We start from the raw sequence: 19,131 nt of genomic DNA on the forward strand, positions 1-19,131 counted from the left end.
GGTTTCCAAGGCGGCATCTCTATGGAAGTAGATCGTCCAACTTTCCTTCCGAGGAGTGGCTGGTGGGTTTGAACCACCAGCCTTCTGGTTAGCAGTCAAGTGCCTTAGGTACTAAGCCACCAGAGCTTCCTACTCATAGCAATGGGCTCAAAATGCAGAATGAATGAAATGATCGTGAAAAAGGGGCAGAGAGAAGGAAAGTGACTTAGCCACGGTCACACAGCCCGAAAGCAGCTTCCCCTCCGTAACAGTGCCCAAGAGAGCAACGGCCCCCCGCTCCCCAGCTCTGAGACAGAAAAGCAGCTGTGATAAGTACGTTTATTTCCCCAAAGCCCTCTTGCCGACTGTTCCCCACATCCAGCAGGGAAAGATGGGGGAGTCAGCCGGCCGGCCAGCCAGCAGGTGGGATCGAGTGCTCACAGGTGTGGCTGGAGAGGGGGGTGGGGGGTCTGTGTCTCGGATGCCCGTCTGCCAGAAGCTGGAGTGCAGGAGTGGGGGGTCTCAGTAGACCACTTCATACACTGTGGCCTTCTTGTCCCCCGAGCCTGTCACAATGTACTTGTTATTCCCGGAGATGTCACAGCTCAGGACTGAGGATGACTCCTTAGACTGCAGATGGGGTGGAGGGAGAGAAAGGGGAGATGAGAAAGGTGAGGCGCAGCCAGCGCCGGCTTACTCTCTGCTCCCTGGCTTCTGCCACCTGGACTGAGGGAGGTGCAGGGGGAGGAGGACGGCTTGATGGGGAAGGCTGGGGCAGAGCCAGGACTCCGGATGGGAGAGCCCAGAGTAGGAAGCCAGGATTCTCCTGGCAGGGAGAAGAGGGAATGTTCCAGAATGTTCTCCAGAGAATGGTCCATTGGAGCTGAGCCTTGAGAGCGAGAGGTTTTGTGTAAGTAACAGTGTTCCTGCTTGACACCCTTTCATGAAAAGCTCAGAAAGGGTGTGCACCAGGCCAAGGTCACACAGCACTGCAGAGGGCCAAGGCTTAAAGCCAGCAGAACCTGCCCCAGGGGTGGGCAAACTTTCCATAAAGAGCCCCATAGTAAGCATGTTCAATTTGGCAGGTCACAAAAGTCCCTGTCAAATATCCTACTGTGTTGTTTTTTATACAACCCTTTAGAAGTACAAAAAAAAAAAAAAACCACTCCACACCCACCAGGATGGCTAGAAGCCACTACAGACAATACATAAATGAATGGGTGTGGCAGTGTGCCAATAAAACTTTATTTACAGAAATAGGCAGGGGGCCAGAATAGCTCCTGGGCTGAAGTTTGCCAACTGTGCTCTGTTAGCTGACTGGTGGGGAAGCTTGCAGGATCTGGGGATCAATTGGGATGGGGGTGCTTCCCTTGTTTCACCCCCAGGGCAGCCACCCACAGTTGCACCTGGGGGACATGGTGTCCTGCCAGGGCTGGGGAGTTAGCGGGGGCTGCAGACCCGAGCACCTGGAAAATGCTGGCTCCATATGGCGTCCTCCAGGCGTTGAGCAGATTGTCCTTTCCGGTGCTCACGAACCACCGTCCTGGGGGGAGGAGGTCAGCAACAGGGTGAGGAAGGTGGGGCTAGGCTGCAGGGAGACGGGGAGCAGGCTAGGTCCCGCCTCTCCCTTTCTCTCCAGGCCTCTCCACCCTCATTTCCCCCTTAGAGAGCTGAGGCTCAATCCTGGCCCCATTTCCCAAATGGTAAAGTCAAGGTTCCAGGGGGTTCACTTGGCCCTGAAGAAGGGGGAGCCCCCAAACAGAGCTGCCAGATAAACTTCAGGACACCCAGTTCAATCTAAATCTCAGGTAAACAACAAATGACATTCTAGTACAGAGCATGTCCCAAATACGCCATGGCTCATGGTCAAGTATAAGTATGTCCCGTGCCAAGTTGGGTCACAGTCATACTCACACGTCATTTGGTTTTTTAAGTATGTCCCATGTGATATTTGGGACATATGTATACTAAAATGTTATTAAATTCTGATTGTAGTAAATATACATGTAACAGAACATTTGCCATTACAACATTCTACCTGTGTACAGTCGAGTGATGCTGTTTATCATGTCATTCAATCATTACTATCACCCACGTCTAAATGTCTCCACCCCCCTTAATAAGCTCAGTATCCCCTAAGCGATGCTGCTGTTGCTGTTGTTGCCGTTGTTAGGTGCCATCGAGTCGGCTCCGACGCACAGCGATCCCGTGTACAACAGACTGAAACCCTGCCCGGTCCTGCACCAGCCACACAATCCTTGCTCTATACCTGAGCCCATCGTTGCAGCCACTGTGTCAGTCCATCTCATTAAATTCTTCCTCCTTTTTGCTGACGCTGCACTTTACCAACCATGATGTCTTTCTCCAGGGACTGGTCCCTTCTGACAACATGACCAAAGTACGTGAGAGGAAGTCTCGCATGCCTCCCTTCTGAGGAGCGTGCCGGCTGCACTTCTGCCAAGACAGATCTGCTTGTTCCTCGGGCCGTCCACGGTACATGCAGTGTCCTTCACCAGCACTGCCACTCAAACGCATCAGCCCTTCAGTCTCCCCTATGTACTCTCCTTATTCCTTATGTGTGCATATGAGGCAACTGAAAATGCCATGGTTTGGATCAGGGTGGCCATCACGGTGACATCTTTGCCCTTTAACACTTTAAACAGGTCTTTTGCAGTAAGTCATTTGATTTCCTGACTACTGCTTGCATGGGAGTTGATGGTGGATCCAAGTAAAAGGAAACCCTTGACAACTTCAATCTTTTCTCTGTTTATCATGATGTTGCTTATTGGTCCAGTTGTGAGGATTTTTTTTTTTTTTTAATTTTAACATATTTTATTTAACCTAATATAAGCTATTATCAGTTCAGCATGTAATGGATATGACAATTTATGATACTCTACATCTTTTTGTATTAAGCTTTTGAAATCATGTATATTTTACATTGTACACAGTACAGTACCTCTCAGTCCTTTCTAGTGCATTTTTATTTACTTATTTTTACTTTTCTTGTGGTGAAAACACACACCAAGACATTCACCAGCATAACAACTTCCCCATTTACAGCCAAGGGACATTGATGGCATTTTTCATGTTGTGTCGCATTATTGCTGTCCTTCTCTGAAATATTCCACCACTGTTAGCATAAGCTCAATGCCCCGCAAACAAAAACCTCCCTTTTCCTTCTCCCTCCTACCCCTGGTGACCACTAATAATTTTGGGGTGTTGGTGTGTGTGTGTATATATATATATCTTTTTTTTTTCCAATTTATCTAGAAATTTTCCCTCCCCTCCCTGGTAACCAACAAAGAAAATTTCCTTCCATATATAAACTTTTGCTTGATTTTTTTCACAATGGTGGACTAATATAATGTTTGTCCTTCTGTGATTGGCTTATTTCACTCAGCATAATGTCCTCCAACTTCACTCACATTATACAGTGTTTTGCAGATTCTATATTACCTGCCAGCCACTCCTCAGAAGGAAGGTTGGGCAATCTACTTCCATAGTGATACTGCCTTGGAAACCCAAGGAGGGGTCGCTGTGAGTTGGGTCTGACTTCACGGCACATAACAACAACAAGTATTCCATTGTGTGTACATACCAGTTTGGTTATCTATTCCTCAGTTAGTGGACACTTAGGTTGTTTCCATGTCTTTGCTATCGTGAACAGTGCTGTGATGAACATGGGTGTGCATGTATCTGTTCTTGTCCTACCTCATTTCTTTAGGAATGCATATCTAGTCATGGGATTGCTGGGTCAAATGGTGTTTCTATTTCCAACTTTTTAAGGAATTGCCATACCATTTTCCACAGTGGTTGTATCATTTTACAGTCCCACCAGCAGTGTAGGAGGGTCCCAGTCTCTCCATATCCGTGCCAGCATTTGTTATTTTCTGTCTTGTTGAACTTTGCTCTTAGTGCTGGGGTGAGATGGTATCTCACAGTTGTTTTGATTTGCATCTTTCTAATGGCTAATGGTAGCATAGTGGCTAAGGCACGTGACTGCTAACCAGAAGGCTGGCGGTTCAAACCCACCAGCCACTCCTCTGAAGGAAGATGGGGCAATCTACTTCCGTAGCGATACTGCCTTGGAAACCCAAGGAGGGGTCGCTATAAGTAGGGTCCGACTTGACGGCACATAACAACAACAAATAGCTAGTGATTGCAAACATTTCCTCATGTGTTTGTTGGCCGCCTGAATATCCTCTTTGGTGAAGTGTCTTTCACTTCTTCTGCCCATTTTTTTAATTGGATTGTTTGTCTTTTTTGATGTTGAGGTGTTGATTTTTGTTTTATGTTGAGGTGTAATCCATCCTGAAGACTGTAGTCTTTGATCTTCATCAGTAAGTGCTTCGAGTCCTCTTCACATTCAGCAAGCAAGGTTGTGTCATCTGCATGTCGTAGGTTGTCAGTGAGTCTTCCTTGAATCCTGTCGGCACCTTCTTCTTCATATAGTCCAACTTTTTGGGTTATTCACTCAGCACATAGATTGAGTAAGTATGGTGAAAAGATACAACCCTGACACACTCCCTTCCTGATTTTAAACCATGCAGTGTCATTGTACAGGTCTATGTACATACAGGTCTATGTACAGGTTCCTGATGAACACAATGAAGTGTTCTGGAATTCCCATTCTCAATGTTAGTCAATTTGTTATGAACCACACGGTCAAATGCCTTTGCATAGTCAATGAAACACGGGTAAACATCTCTCTGATATTCTCTCCTTACAGCCAAGATCCATCTGACATCAGCAATGACATCCCTTGTTCCACATCCTCCTTTTCAAGTTTCCTGTCAATATACTGCTGCAACAATTTCTGAGTTATCTTCAGCAAAATTTTACTTGCATGTAATATTAATGAATTGTCCGATAATTTCCACATTGTTAAATCACCTTTCTTTGGAATGGACATGTGTATCGGTCTCTTCCATTGGCTGGTCAGCTGTTCCAAATTTCTTGGCATAGATGAGTGAGTGCTTCTAGTGTTGCATCCATTTGTTGAAACCTCTTCACTGATATTCCGTCAATTCCTGGAGCCATTTTCAACAATGCCATCAATACAGCTTGGACTTCTTCCTTCAGTACCACTGTGTTTTGTTTTGTTTTTAAAATTGCGATTTGAGTGTAAGTTTACAAATTCATTTCCACTCAATGGTTCGTATACATTTTGTTTTGTGGCCTCGACTGCATTCTCCTACAATGTAACAGCTCTCTTCCCACTTCCTCCCTGAGGCTCTGTTTTCCCTGTGTCCTTCTGTCCTATGGATTCCTGCCCTCTGAGCTCTATCTCTTTGTGCAAATACTGCCTTCTGGTCTCCCAGGGTTGACTATTCTAAGGAATGCACTGACCTGATGTCAATGTTCACCTTCTTTGTCTGTCTATTGTTTGGGAATGAATTCAATTCCAGGCCTAAAGGGTGACTAGGGGCCAAGTCTCAGGGATTTCACCAGTCTCCTTCAGACCATTAAGCCTGGTCTTTCCTATGATTTTGAGTTGTGTTCCACATTTTTCTCCCACTCTATCCAGGATCTCCTGTGCTGATCCCTTTCCAAGCGGTTGACAGTGGTAGCCAGGCACCATCTAGTTCTGGTCTCATGGTCATGTAGGCTTATGTAGCATAATGTCCTCCAACTTCACTCACATTATGCAGTGTTTTGCAGATTCTACATTACCCACTAGCCACTTCTCGGAAGGAAGGTTGGGCAATCTACTTCCATAGTGATACTGCCTCGGAAACCCAAGGAGGGGTTGTCCCTTGGACTAATTATTTTCATGCATCTTTGGTTTTCATCATGTTTTGCACCAGACAAGGGGAGATCAAATGTTGCATCTTAGATGGCTGCTTGTAAGCTTTTAAGACCCCAGTTGCTACTCACCAAAATAGGATGTAGAACAGTGTTTTTGTGGCGTATGTTGTGCCCATTGAGCCTGATGTCCCCATGACCATGGTCCTGAGTCCACAGGCCCAACTACTCACTCCCTTAGGGTAGCTAACTGTGGCTAAGAAGTTATAACTTTGCCCCTGTTAGCTCTATTATGCATGGAGACATTACATAGCACATATAAATACACACGTAGAAATACCGTCTGCCAGACTCACAGACGGTCATGGGGATAATCCCCTTTGCCTAGAAATACCTGATCACTCAGCCTGCCTACCTATGTATCCACTTGTAGATTAATGTTTGTTATCACTGATAATGCAGTTCAGTACCATTGGTTCTTGATCATATGCCACCTCCTGAAATGGATGAACATAGACCAGTTCTTTTTGGTACAGTGACTCTGTGTATTCCTGCCATCTTCTTTTGATGCTTCCTGCATCATACAATATTTTGCCCATAGAATCCATCAATATTGCAACTTGAGGCTTGAATTTTTTCTTCAGTTCTTTTCAGCTTGAGAAATGCCGAGCGTGTTCTTCCCTTTTGGTTTTCAGACTCCAGGTCTTTGCACGTTTCATTATAGTATCTTGTCTTCTCGAGTTGCTCTTTGAAATCTTCTGTTCAGCTTTTACCTTGTCACTTCTTCCATTTGTTTTAGCTACTCTCCATGCAAGAGCAAGTTTCAGAGTCTCTTCTGACGTCCATTTTGGTCTTTTGTTCTTTTCCCGTCTTTTTAATGACCTTTTGCTTTCTTCATGATGTTCTTGATGTCATCCCACAACTCGTCTGCTCTTCGGTCATTAGTGTTCATTGCATCAAATCTATTCTTAAGATGGTTTCTAAATTCAGATGAGATATACTCAAAGTCATATTTTGGCTCTTGTGGACTTGTTTTAATTGTTTTCAGCTTTAACTTGAACTTGCATATGAGCAGTTGATGGTCTGTTCCACAATCAGCTCCTGGCCTTGTTCTGACTAAAGATATTGAGCTTCTCCGTAACCTCTTTGTACAGATGTAGTCTATCTGATTCCCATGTCCTCCATTCAGTTAGGTCCACATGTATAGGTGCCATTTATGTTGTTGAAAAAAAAGGTATCTGTAATGAATGAATCATTGGTCTTGCAAAATTCTATCACGTGCTCTCTGGCATCACTTCTATGACCAAGGCCATATTTTCCAGCTACTGATTTGAACTACATTTAACCCAAGCCAGGAATTCCCCTTTTCCCTACCTGCCCTCTCCACCCCAATAACCCACTCATAAACTATGGTTTCTATGTACTTCCTTATGCATTATTTGTTTTTAAGTATAAATGTTGTTAGATACCATCGGGTTGATTTCAACTCCTACCAGTCCCACATGACAGAGCAGGACTGCCCACGGCGTTTCCCAGGCTGCCATCTTCACTGCACCTGACTGCCAGGTCTTTCTCCAGCGGAGCCCTTTGGGTTAGTAACTGAGCAGCCAACTGTGGTGTCCCCAGGGCTCCTTACAAGTGGGTTTTGGGTTGATGTCCATAAACCTCTGCGAAAAATTACTTGTTTTTTTATCTAAGCATATCCCACGCAGTACCTGGGACATACTTCTGCTAACAAATTATTATTATTTTTTTTTATATGTTCCACATAATATTTGGGGCATTTTATACCAACAAATAATGTCCTTTTCTGGCTTACGTATTTTAAAAAGAAAAACAAAACAAAACAAAAAATAACTCAGTGCCGTGGAGTCAGACTCAACTCATAGTGATCCCTCCTTGGGTTTCTCAGGTGGTATCACTCCAGAAGGAGACTACCCAACCTTCCTTCCAAGGAGTGGCTGGTGGGTTTGAACTTCCAACCTTCTGGTTAGCAGTCAAATGCCTGAGGCACTACACCACCACAGCTCCTGGCTTAAGTATATGGCACGCAGTATTTGGGGCAAACCTACAACTACAAATTAGGCATTGTTGCTCTAGGATTCAAATTGAACTGGGCATCCTGGCTTGGTTTTGTATTTCTGCTCAGTGGGGTAGCTCTAGCCCTGGACCCTGACCGCTGGGGAAGGACGCACCGCAGGAGGCGAACTTGAGCGAGAGCACGCAGCTCTCGTGCAGGTGCAGCTGGTACTTCTCGGGCTTGTGGACGTGCAGGATCTCCACGCTGCTGCTCTCCATGCCCACCGCCAGCCAGTCCTGGTTCGGGCAGTGGCCCAAGGAGAAGATCTAGCAGTGAAGAGGAGAGAGGTGCGATCAAGGACCCCTCAGGACATGAAGGGTGGCCTGGAACCAACAAGCGGGGTGGGGGTGGGAGTGGGGGTGGATGGTGTTGGTGAGCTCCCACTTCAGCCCCCACATAAAGAGGCAGCTGGCCCAGGGCCGGGGCGCAGCAGGCGGCTGCGTGTTCCATCATTAATATCAATCAGAATTACACGGAGCCCCGGGGCCTCACATCCATTATGTGCTTGGAGGGCACAGCGCTACAGGAAGAAAGGAGGGTGAGGCAGCCAGGCAGGGATGACGGCCCCCTTTAGCAGATGGTGGACGCTGAGGCTGCTTCTCGTTCAAGGTCACTCTGCAAGTCCTGGCAGCCAGGCTGGCTGACTCCCGCCTGGAACTTTTCTCACTGGCCAAGCCGCCTTTTTGCTTTTACTTGGAAAGGCTTACTGGCCCTCACTATTCTCTGCCCCACGCTATGCTGTCTCTGTTGTCGAGGACCATCAAGATGATTTGGACTCACAGCGACCCCATGTCACAGAGCAGAACTGCCCCCATAGGTCTCCAAGGCTGTGATTCTTTACAGATGCAAAGTCCAAACCAAACTCGCTGTGGTGGGGTCTATTCAGACTCACAGCGCCCCTAGAGGACAGAGTGGAACTGTCCCACAGGGTTTCCAAGGCTGTCAATCTTCACAGAGGCAAAGCCCAAACCAAACTCACTGAGGTGGAGTTGATTCTGACTCACAGCGCCCCTAGAGGACAGAGTGGAACTGTCCCACAGGGTTTCCAAGGCTGTCAATTTTCACAGAAGCAAAGCTCAAACCAAACCCACTGCCCTGGAGTCTATTCTGACCCACAGCGCCCCTAGAGGACAGAGTGGAACTGTCCCACAGGGTTTCCTAGACTGTGACCTTTACAGAAGCAAAGCCCAAACCACACCCACTGCCCTGGAGTCTATTCTGACTCACAGCGCCCCTAGAGGACAGAGTGGAACTGCCCCCACAGAGTTTCCCAGGCTGTGATCTTTACAGCAGACAGCAAGGTCTTCCTCCTGTGGAGCTACCAGGTGGGTTCAACTTCATTTAACAGTTGTGCCACCAAGGCTCCCACCCCATCCAGGTACCAGAGAACCAGCTGCTGTGGAGTCAGTTCCAACTCATGGCAACCCCATGGATGTCAGGGCAGAACTGTGCTTCATAAGTTTCCATGGCTGATTTTTTGGAAGTGATCACCAGGCCTTTCTTCCGAGGTGCCTCAGGGTGGACTTGAACCCCCAACCTTTTGGTTAACAGTCAAGCACACTCACCATATGCACCACCCAGGGGCTCCATCCTGTTCATGAGGAAGAATAAGGTCCTCTTCCAACCTAAGCCTCTTTGTATCTTACTAGCAAGGAACCCACTGCCATAGCGTCAATTCCAACTCACAGCAACCCACACTGGGTTTCCAAGGTGGGAAATCTTTGCAGAAGCAGATTACTCCACCTTCCTTCCGAGGAGTGGCTGGTGGGTTTGAACCACCAACCTTCTGGTTAGCAGTCAGATGTCTTAGGCACTGAGCCACCAGAGCTCCTTACTAGAAAATAAGACATGTGCAAAAACCCCACAGAATCTACAGCAGGGAAGCCTGGAAAGTTTCAAATGCCCTGAGAAGTCTCTCCTGGGCAGATAGGAACCCTTCCTGGAGACACAGGATAGAAAGCTGTATTCTGACTTCCCCATCTAAGGATCCACCAAGCCAAAGAGAAGAGGAGGTAGGACATAAAGAGCCTGGGAGCTCAATCTCCCTTGGCGTGAAGGTGAAGGGCAAGTTGGGCAGGGGTTTTGAAGGATGAATAGGAGTTCACCAGTTGGAGAAAGGAAGGAACAGTATGTGCAGAGGTCTGGAGGTGTGACAGGGTATGGACTGTGTGAGACGAGAGCATCCAGGCCTTGGATGACAAGCCAGGGAACTTGGCAACCTGTTCCCAAGACAATAGGTGGCAGGCACTGCCCATGGTATCTCAAGATCTGTCCTTGTCTCTTCTTGCTCAGCCCTAAGGAGTCCTCCACCTTGTCCACTCAGGGCTCCCACGGTACCCTCAGGGGGAACCCGCCTGTGCCCAGCGCCACCTGTGCCCCAGGGCAGTGGCTCTGTGTTTGGACACTCTCCATGATGAGTCTTCAGCAGAGTCCAGGGTCTAGGGTCTGGGGGAAGAAAGTAGCTACACAGGACCCACGAGGGAGTGGGGGCAGGGCTCCCTGAGAGCACATGCAAAGATGGTCTAAGGACCTCAGGAGCCCCTTGCCTTACAATCAGTCAGCTCCTCTGTGCTTCCTGCGTGTTTGAGAAATTAAAGGGAGAGGCCAGGGGATGTGTCTGTAGACAGGAAAGATGGGCACAGAGAGCAGGGATCTGGGCCTGCCCTGTGTGGGGAAGAGGGTGTCTCCCGGGGAGAAGGGAGGCTGGATTTCGGGAGGTTCTCTCTCTCCCCACCCTTGCAGCCAGACCCCGAGCAGCCACCTGGGAGCTGAAGTCATGCTGCTGCAGCTGGCGGCCCTCCCTCAGGTCCCAGCAGCGCACGGTGTTGTCCAGGCCCCCAGTCCAGAGCCTGGTGCCGTAATCAGAGATGTCAATGCAGCTGGCTCCGTCCGTGTGGCCCTGGAACTGCCTGGACAGAGGAGGGCCCCATGTTGTTCCGAGAGCTGGCAGGTTCCAGCCACCGCCCAGGCCACGCCCCCACCTCCCGCTCCGCCCCACCCACCACCCGCCCTGCACAGAGAGGATCAGAGGCTACGCAAGGCCACCGAGCACCCTCGCCCAAGCCCTCCACCCACCTGACCATGGTCTGGTTCTGCAGGTCCCACACCACGATGTTACCGTCGCTACAGCACGAGAAGCAGACCTTGGCGTCCGGGCTGACCGCCAATGCGTAGCAAGCGGGGGCCGAGGAGGTCAGCTCGGCTTTGATGCGGGGTGTGGGCGCCGCCAGGTCCCAGATGGACAAGGTGCTGGCCTCGCCACCCACGATCAGACTCCGGCCATCAGGCAGCAGCTTACAGGAGCGAATGTAGTTGTCCCGGTTCTGGGCGAGCGAGACAAGCTCGAGACTTTGGCCCGGACCACTCAGCCAAGAACCCCACCCAGGTGAGCCTGCAAACCGCATCCCTGGTGGGCCTGCAAGCCCCGCCCCATTGGCCTGCAAGTCCTGCCCCGCATGGCCTGCAAACGCCACCCCTCGCTTACCTGTAACCCTATTTAAAAAATTTGTAAAAAAGCCTGCCATCAAGTTGATTCAACTCAGTGACCCTTTATTGGGTTTCCCAGGCGCTCTCTCTACAGAAGTAGATTGCCCAATCTTCCTCCAGAGAAGTGGCTAGTGGGTTTGAACCTCCAGCCTTCTGGTTAGCAGTCAAAATGCCTTGGGCACTGTGCCACCAGAGCTCCTGTAATCCCTATACAGGCCGGCAAGCCCTTCCACGACCCCCATTCGGCTTTGGCCTCAAATTCCACCCCCTCCCTGTTCTCCTGTAACTCCGCTCTTGGTAGGCCCATAAACCCCGCCCCGTTCATCTGCAAGGCTCCCCGCCCTCACCAGGCAGTCCAGCTGGGCCACAGGCGTTTTGGCGCCGGGCTGGCCCACGTCCCACACTTTCACACAACCCTTGCCGCCCGTGTACACATGCTGTGTGGAGCCGCTGATGGTGACGGCGCAGACCACCTCGCCGTGCGCCAGCGTGTGCAGCTGCCGCGCGTGCCGCGGGATGCCCGCGCCCACCAGGGCGTCCGAGGGGAAGGGCACCGGCTGCATCTGCCCGTCAGCGGACACGTGGAAGGAGTAGGCCCTGCACGAGAGGGGGCAAGACCAGCTCGGGGGCAGCCTTCCAGGGAGAGCTGTCAGAGCTGTCTCTCTGCAGGGCACCTTCCAATGCTTGGGAAGCGAGGTGACAAGAGCCAAGGGAGGGACAGAAGGAGCAAACACTTCTGGGTGGATTTGAACCTCCTGACTTTCTGTTAGCAGCCTAAAGCGTTTAGGCTCCCTGTTGATATTTAAACTAAAAAGAACCCAAATCTGCTGCCACAGGGTTTCCAAGGCTGTCAATCTTTATGGAAGCCAATTGCTACCTCTTTGTTCTGTGGTGCCTCGCCTCTGGCAGGTTCCAGCCACCCACCTTTTGGTTAGCAGCCCAGTGCTTTTGGTTAGCAGCCCAGTGCTTTTACCCACTAAGCCACCAGGGCTCCTGTTGATATTTAAGGAGCTCTGGTGCACATAGTAAGGAGCTCTGCTGTCATCGTGGGTAAGGCATTTGGCTGCTAAGCAGAAGGTCACGCTTCAAACTTAACAGCTGTTCTGTGGGAGAAAGATGAGGCACTCTACTTCACTAAAGATTTAGGGGCTGCTATGAGGTAGAATGGACTCAGTGGCAGTGGGTCTAGTTTTTTGGTTTGGTGGCACAGTAGGTAAACCATTTGGCTGCTAACCAGGTCAGCGGTTTAAACCTACCAGCTGCTCCGTGGGAGGAAGACGAGGCAATCTGCTTCGGTGAAGACTGACAGCCTTGTGGTAGGGCCCTCCTGGGCACTGTGGGGAGCTGAGCAGCGTCCCTGGCCTCTACCCACCCGATGCCAGTAGCATCTCCCACCCCAGGCGTAAAAACCAAAACTGGCTTAAGACAGTGACCAGTGATGGAAAACCACATTCTAGACTTTGCTCTTGTACATTTCTCTCCGGAGAGCTCTCCTGGGAAATCCAATTAGCTTACGGAAACGGCTTTCTGGAAGGAAGCTGGGACCTGTACCCCCATCCCCCGGAGAGGAGCAGGAGCACCTTAGACTGGGCAGACCTAGGCAAGGAGCCCTCCCTGGTACTCACGGTTTTCCCCCAGGGATACTGGGCAGGGAGGATGAGACGGATGACCCTCGGAGGTGTGGGTGTGACTCAAATGCCACCTGCCAATTCCAGAAGGGGTATCACAGCCCAGGTGACTTAAACTCACCCGTCTCTACCATGCCAACCGATCGTGCCCCCCAATCTGTCTCTCCAGCCCTCCTCTACCCATAAAACAGAAGGGGAGCTGAGGTTTTCTCTTGAGGGAACCCCAAAGTCTCTATCTAGGGAACCTGAGAACCCTAGCATTGGAAGGATCCTTGAGCGTCATCACTGGATTCTCAGATTTGCTCTAGAACAGGGCCAGATCTGCCCCTCACTGTTTTTTGTTAATAAAGTTTTATTGACACACAGCCATGGGCATTTGTTTACATGGTGTCTATGGCTGCTTTCCAGCTGTAACAGCAGACTCTGCCTGCTCCCTGGGCTCCAGTTTAGGGGTCTCATGCTGGGGCACCATTTCCAATCATCTCACCAGCCTAGTCTTTCCTCTGGCATCTCCCAGAATTGTCATTGTCCCTTAAAAATCATACCTACACGCTGTACCATCTGCCAGGGAGCTGAACCAGACCCTGGGCTCCCCGCCTCCTCTTAATGCCGCCTAATCACAGTGGCTTTTTCCAGTCACAGCTGCTGATTTGAGCCTTATAGGGCTACTGAGTCACTCAAAGGGTCTTCCCACGCTTGGGCCGAGCCAGGTCTCCCTTCCCTTGTCTTTCCCAGCCCCCAACCCCTGGACCCTGCTGAGAGCTCCTGGGGCTCCACCAAGGACTCACCATAGGGGAGCGTCCATACACGACAGAGCCGCTGACCTGAGGGGACAGGTGGAGGCTGACGTAGGAGCTGGGCAGTGACAGGTCCCCATTGAGGGCACTATGGGAGCCCAGGCTGAAGGATGTGGTGAAGGGGCTGGACAGGGTCAGGGGGCTCCTCAGGGCTGAACAAGGAGAGACAAGGACAGGGCTTCTGACACCCTGGGCCCAGATCCTGCCTCCCAGTGTCGTGGGGGCAGGGTGCAAGCTCCTTGGCCTGTCATTGGAGGCCTCCAGTCTGGTCACATACATGCTACATACTGTCATGCCTCCAGACCCGACAAACGCTGCTGCCTCTAGCTGACATGCCTGTTCCCTCCTGTCTCCAATTGGTGAGCTCCTGCTCATCTTTTAACACCTAAATCAGAGGTCCCCCAACATCTCAGGAACACCCTTGAGCCTCCTCCCATCCCCCAGCCTTCCTCATCTTAGCTCTCTCCCTCTATTCCACTCCTGATCACACGAAGCTGAGAGTTTTGGGGGTCTGGGTCCTCTCCCCGGCCATCCTGGAGCTCCTGAAGAACCAGGTTCCAAGGCTGAGTTGTCCCTGGGGCTCCAGAACCAGCACAGGACCCAGCCATAAGAAAGCAAAAGCAACCACTGTTACCCCAACATGACCAATGGGGATACAGAGGCTCAGAGAGGTTGGTCACTTGCCCAAGGTCACACAGCTGGTGAGTGTCCACACCTGGCCTCCAACCCCAGCCTGTCTGTCCCATCCCCTGCCTGGGCCTGTTTCCCCACCTGTCAGCAGAAAGTGAGGAGACCCAGAGTGAAGGCAGCGTCCATCTTGGAGTCATGCAAGCAGTCCAAGGGATCGCCAGGACTGGAACACAAACCTCCTTTCCCTGCCAACGCCTACCCTTCTCTAGAACCTCCAGCAGACTGGGCGCTCACCAATGCTGTCTGTGGAAGGTGTTGGCTTGGCGGCAAGCTGGCGAAGGTGACTGGCTGAGCTGGGCCCAGGGGTGGAGGCATCCTGGGGTGGGGAGGAGTCACAGGACTTGGAGGCAGGGGTGCTGGCAGGAAGGTCATTCTGCAGAGAAAGGACAGGGCTGAACTCTGCCAGGCACCTGGTACCTGTGGCCCCAGGAGCTGGTCAGACACTGGATGGAGGAGGAAGCAGGCACACCTGAGGGGCTGCAGGTGCATGGGCAGCCAGGGCCCCAGAGGTGGTCACCTGAGCTCGGGGGCACACAGCAGAAGGCCAGATGGGCACCTGAGTGGGAAGGCACATGCAGGGTTTGGCCAGAGGAACGCACACATGTGCTCACCGCAGAGCACCCACACGTGCGCCCACTGCGAGAACCCACATGCACGTAGTAAATTCTGCAGTGTGGATACACATATGCACACAAAGTGCACCCACACACACGCACACTACGAGAACCCATGTGCACATGGTAAGGTATGCAGTGTGGATACGCATGGGCACATCAAATGCACCCACACATGCACCTACTAAGAGAACCACATGTGCGTGTGCTAAGGCATGGAGTAAAGACACACACGTGCACAATGGCGTGCACTCATACACACACCTACTCTGAGAACATGCACGCATATGGCAAGATGTATAGTAAGGACAAACCCATGTGCACCTACAACAAGAACCCACATGGTCAGTGCACAGGTACATGTGTATGCCAGCGTGCACCCGTACATGCCTCCTATGAGAACCACATGTGTGTGTGGTAAGGGATGTAGTGTGGACACATACACGTGTTCATTCACCTACTTTGAGAGCTGCATGTGCAGATGGTAAGGTATGCAGTGTGGACACACTTAGGAGTATGGATATAGAGGGGTGACCTGAGAGGCATCCACAGCAACAGTGAACCCTGCAGAGGGCGGGCTACTAGGGCACAGTGAACAAGGCAACCGGCAAAGCTGGAGGCTGCTACGACCCTTTAGGGACAGAGACTCAGAAACGGATGGATGGATTCACGAAGACCTCGCAGCACACTCCAGGGCAGTAACAGCACCCAGTCCCTGGCAGCGGGCTCCTCCTTGTACCCAGGGGGTGGGAACCTCACCCCCAACCAGACATCTCCCTGGGGACACTTGAGGAACCCAGGAAACCACACGTCTGCCGAGGACTCTGTGCTGCTCTGGTTTCGTGTCATCATTTCTTGTGCCCCTAAAGAAACTTCCCTTGCTTTGCTGGGGTCTGCCACATATTGTGACAGCCACACCCCCCACTCCAAGAGTGATGGGATGGGGAGGCCTCTTGGGGGCTTCTCCATTAGCACAGCGCAGCCCCTCCCCCCTTGCCGGTCTCCACGGATCACGGGAGTGGGAGGAGGGCACTTAAGATGGAATTTGAGCCCCAACCTTGGCAGTTGCCATAGCAACCTGCTGGGAGGGGGGCCTAGAAACTGACAGTCTCTCTGGGTAAGTGCAGGGCAGGGCCTCAGGAAGATTTGGGAGGAGGGGACAAACGGAGCTGAATTGCAAATGCCCCGGGAGGCGCCTTTAGGTGGCCCTGGCATTAAACACTGGGAAGCACACCGAGGAAGTTGTTGCTTTATTAATTATCTTTCTTTTCGGAGACAGCATCCCGGGCTGGGGCTGCTGTGTCTCCAGCCTCTCAAAGGTCGCGGCTTGCGGGCTCAGAGGGCAGCATGGCGAGATGCCAGTTCCGCCGTTTTGCTATCACCTCACTTATTTCCGCACGGATTTTATTTATTGCGTGAGCTCCTCGTTTTCCATTTAAGGTGGTGACGCCACATTGCATTTTACTATTGATTTAGGTTCAGCAAAGTAAGCCAGATGGAGAGAGGGGCATTTACCTAAATAACCTCGCGGTGGATTTAGGAAGATGGCCCCAAGTCAGCATGGACACCAGACCACATGCTACCCAGTTGTCACTGACTCTGACCCACGGTCACCCTGTGCGTTACAGTGTGGAGCCGTGCCCCACAGGGTTTCCTTGTCTGTAATCTTTACAGCAACAGACTGCCAGGCCCTTCTTACTAGGCGCCTGTAGGTAGACTGAACCTCTGACCTTTTAGTTAGCATTGTGAACCATTTGCACCACCACTTAGGGACTCTAGAGAACATGCTAGCCTAACTAATTGCTGCTCGTTGCCTGATGGAGCAGCATCTGTTTCCAGGCCTCCAGAATTAATAAAGTGAGTTTCAAGTTCCCCTCAACACACACACCCCTTACCAGGACAAGTTCCTTGGCTCTGGGAAGCGGTGAACCAAGGCTGGAAGCCAAGGAGGCTGGGCTATCCACAAGCTCTCGACGGGCGGGGACGCAGATTGGCGCCTTTCCACACGGGGTGGTTGCCGGACTGGGGGGCTCTGAGGGTTGGTCCTGGGTTCAAAGAGGAGACGTTGAGTTGGGGTGAGGTGGGAAGGGAAGGAGAACCCTTCTCTATGCACCTTTCAACCTCCACTCCGACCTCCTGACCTAGCACCTATGACCCACTCACCCAAGGGGACCATCAGAGATAAGCAGAAACCCAGAGTGGTTTAGGGGTGGGTGCTAGAGCTCCCTAGCTCCCCTAATTTCTAGTTGTATGACTTTGGGAAGCTTACAAACTTTCCTGTGCCTTGATTTGCTCATCTGTAAAATGGGTTTAATATTGTCATGGTTGTAAGCAGCCAGAAAGTCTATTTTAACTCAAGCTACCCCATGTGACAGTGTAGAAATGCCACATAGAATTTCCTAGGCTGTCTGTCTCTAGGACAGACCAGGAGGAGCCCTGGTGGCACAGTGTTAAGCACTGAGCTGCTAACCAAAAGGTTGGAGGTTCAAACCCACCTGCGCTGCCACTCTGAGAGAGAAAGACGTGGCTGGCAGTCTGCTTCCATAATGCTTACAGATTTGGAAACCCTATGGGGCAGTTCTACTCTGTTCTGAGGACTCAACTTGATGGCAACGGGTTTGGTTCGGTTTTAATCTTTACAGGAGCAGACTGCCTGCTCTTTCTGTCATGGAGCTGCTGGGTGGGTCTGAACCACTGATCTTGCAGTTAGCAGCCAAGTGCTTAATCACTGGCTACCAGGGCTCCTTGAGTTTAATGACAGCAGCACAGAGACCACAGAAGAGTGGCTGATGCCCAGCAACAACTACATACAAGCGCTTGGTTTTAGTTTCCCATTGAACAGATGGGGAAAGTGAGGCCAGGGGAGGGATCATTGCTCCTCCAATGTGACCCGGTGAACCTGGACTTGAAGCCACTTGGGCTGCCCATTCTGACATTTGCTGGCCCTCAGTCTTCCCAATTGTGCTACAACGGAGAGGAGGTTGGCATGTCCCACTCTCCCCCATCCCAGGGTCCCCACCTCATCCTCTGGGCCCCTTTCTGGTTCCCTACCTCAAAGTACCAGAGGTCAGGTGGGGAGGAGGCTGGACCCCGACTCACCTCATCCACCACCAGGTTGTAATCGCTCTTGTCTTCGTCGCTTTCCTGCAGGGAGAAGAAGAGGGCTCATTTTGGCCATGGCCCTGCCTCTAACACCCCAAACATCTCCTGGGGAGGGAGTGCACACAAGACTGGCCCAGGCTACGGATCAAGACCCTCAGGCTGCAGCAGCCCCTTTCTCTCTATAAGGGAGTGGGTGGGTCCCTCATGGAGAAGGGCCAAGGCACAGAAGCTGAGTGCCCCAGACTTGCCGTGTGGTGCTGGGTGACTCCTAGCCCTCTCTGAACCTCAGTTTACTGCTCTGCGCAGTACAGGGTGATGTTCCCTGCCTAGCAGAACTAGAGACCGGGAGCCATCCTTACCTCCTCCATTGTTCTCACTTCACAAAACCAGTCTCTCACACATGTCTGTCTTACCATCCTCACGGCCTCAGCACAGACCCTCTCCCCTCCTACTTCCTCCTTGGGGTCCCAGCCTACAGCCTTGCCTCCTTCCAGAGAGCCCCCCAAGCTGGACCGAGAGAGTTTCCTGAGACCGATCCCTGCTGCTACTGCTATATATTCTTCTATAGCTCCCTAGTGCCCTCAGGAGAAAGCCAACTTTCAACTAAATTCATTGACATGGAAAACAGTGTCCTGGGTGTGTCGGCTGCCCCTGGGGAATTTCCAGTGTGGCTGGAAATCACAGGAACAACAAAGGTTGCAACCTGTGGCCTAGACGATAAACCCACTGAATAGGTGGGTTTCTTTGACCTACATCCCCAGTTTTTTTCTTTAAATCAGAACTAGCTGCCAACTTTAAACAAACAAGTGGTCATGTAAGAATCCAGATCTCAGGCTTCTCTGAGAAACAGCCAGATTGGCCAGCACTGAACCCGAGTTTTCCCATGGCTCAAGTCAGCTGGGAATGGTCACAGCTGCCCCCAGTGCTGGGACAAATGGTCCCCAGCTGGCCACAGTGCTGCCTGCCCCCCCAGCTGGTGGGCCAAAAGTTTAAGAATACTGGTGTGT

The 19,131-nt window shown here is 51.2% G+C and overlaps 1 protein-coding gene across 1 annotated transcript in view; it reads right to left on the bottom strand.

The window, feature by feature from the left end:
* Window positions 1–501: 501 nt before the first annotated feature.
* The window catches only part of TLE2 (TLE family member 2, transcriptional corepressor), a 29,817-nt gene continuing 11,187 nt past the window's right edge, over window positions 502–19,131 (bottom strand). The window contains exons 10-20 of the mRNA XM_007951014.1: window positions 18,122–18,166; window positions 16,918–17,067; window positions 14,643–14,781; window positions 13,710–13,870; window positions 12,919–12,995; window positions 11,641–11,890; window positions 10,883–11,130; window positions 10,569–10,716; window positions 7,923–8,073; window positions 1,446–1,522; window positions 502–609 (exon numbers count right to left, since the gene is read on the bottom strand). Coding sequence (XP_007949205.1) covers window positions 502–609; window positions 1,446–1,522; window positions 7,923–8,073; window positions 10,569–10,716; window positions 10,883–11,130; window positions 11,641–11,890; window positions 12,919–12,995; window positions 13,710–13,870; window positions 14,643–14,781; window positions 16,918–17,067; window positions 18,122–18,166 — 1,554 coding nt within the window. The remainder of the gene's footprint in view (window positions 610–1,445; window positions 1,523–7,922; window positions 8,074–10,568; window positions 10,717–10,882; window positions 11,131–11,640; window positions 11,891–12,918; window positions 12,996–13,709; window positions 13,871–14,642; window positions 14,782–16,917; window positions 17,068–18,121; window positions 18,167–19,131) is intronic.

Source organism: Orycteropus afer, unplaced genomic scaffold (genome assembly GCF_000298275.1).
Source record: "Orycteropus afer afer isolate SDZICR_OR568_19922 unplaced genomic scaffold, OryAfe1.0 scaffold00291, whole genome shotgun sequence".
Classification (NCBI taxonomy): domain Eukaryota; kingdom Metazoa; phylum Chordata; class Mammalia; order Tubulidentata; family Orycteropodidae; genus Orycteropus; species Orycteropus afer.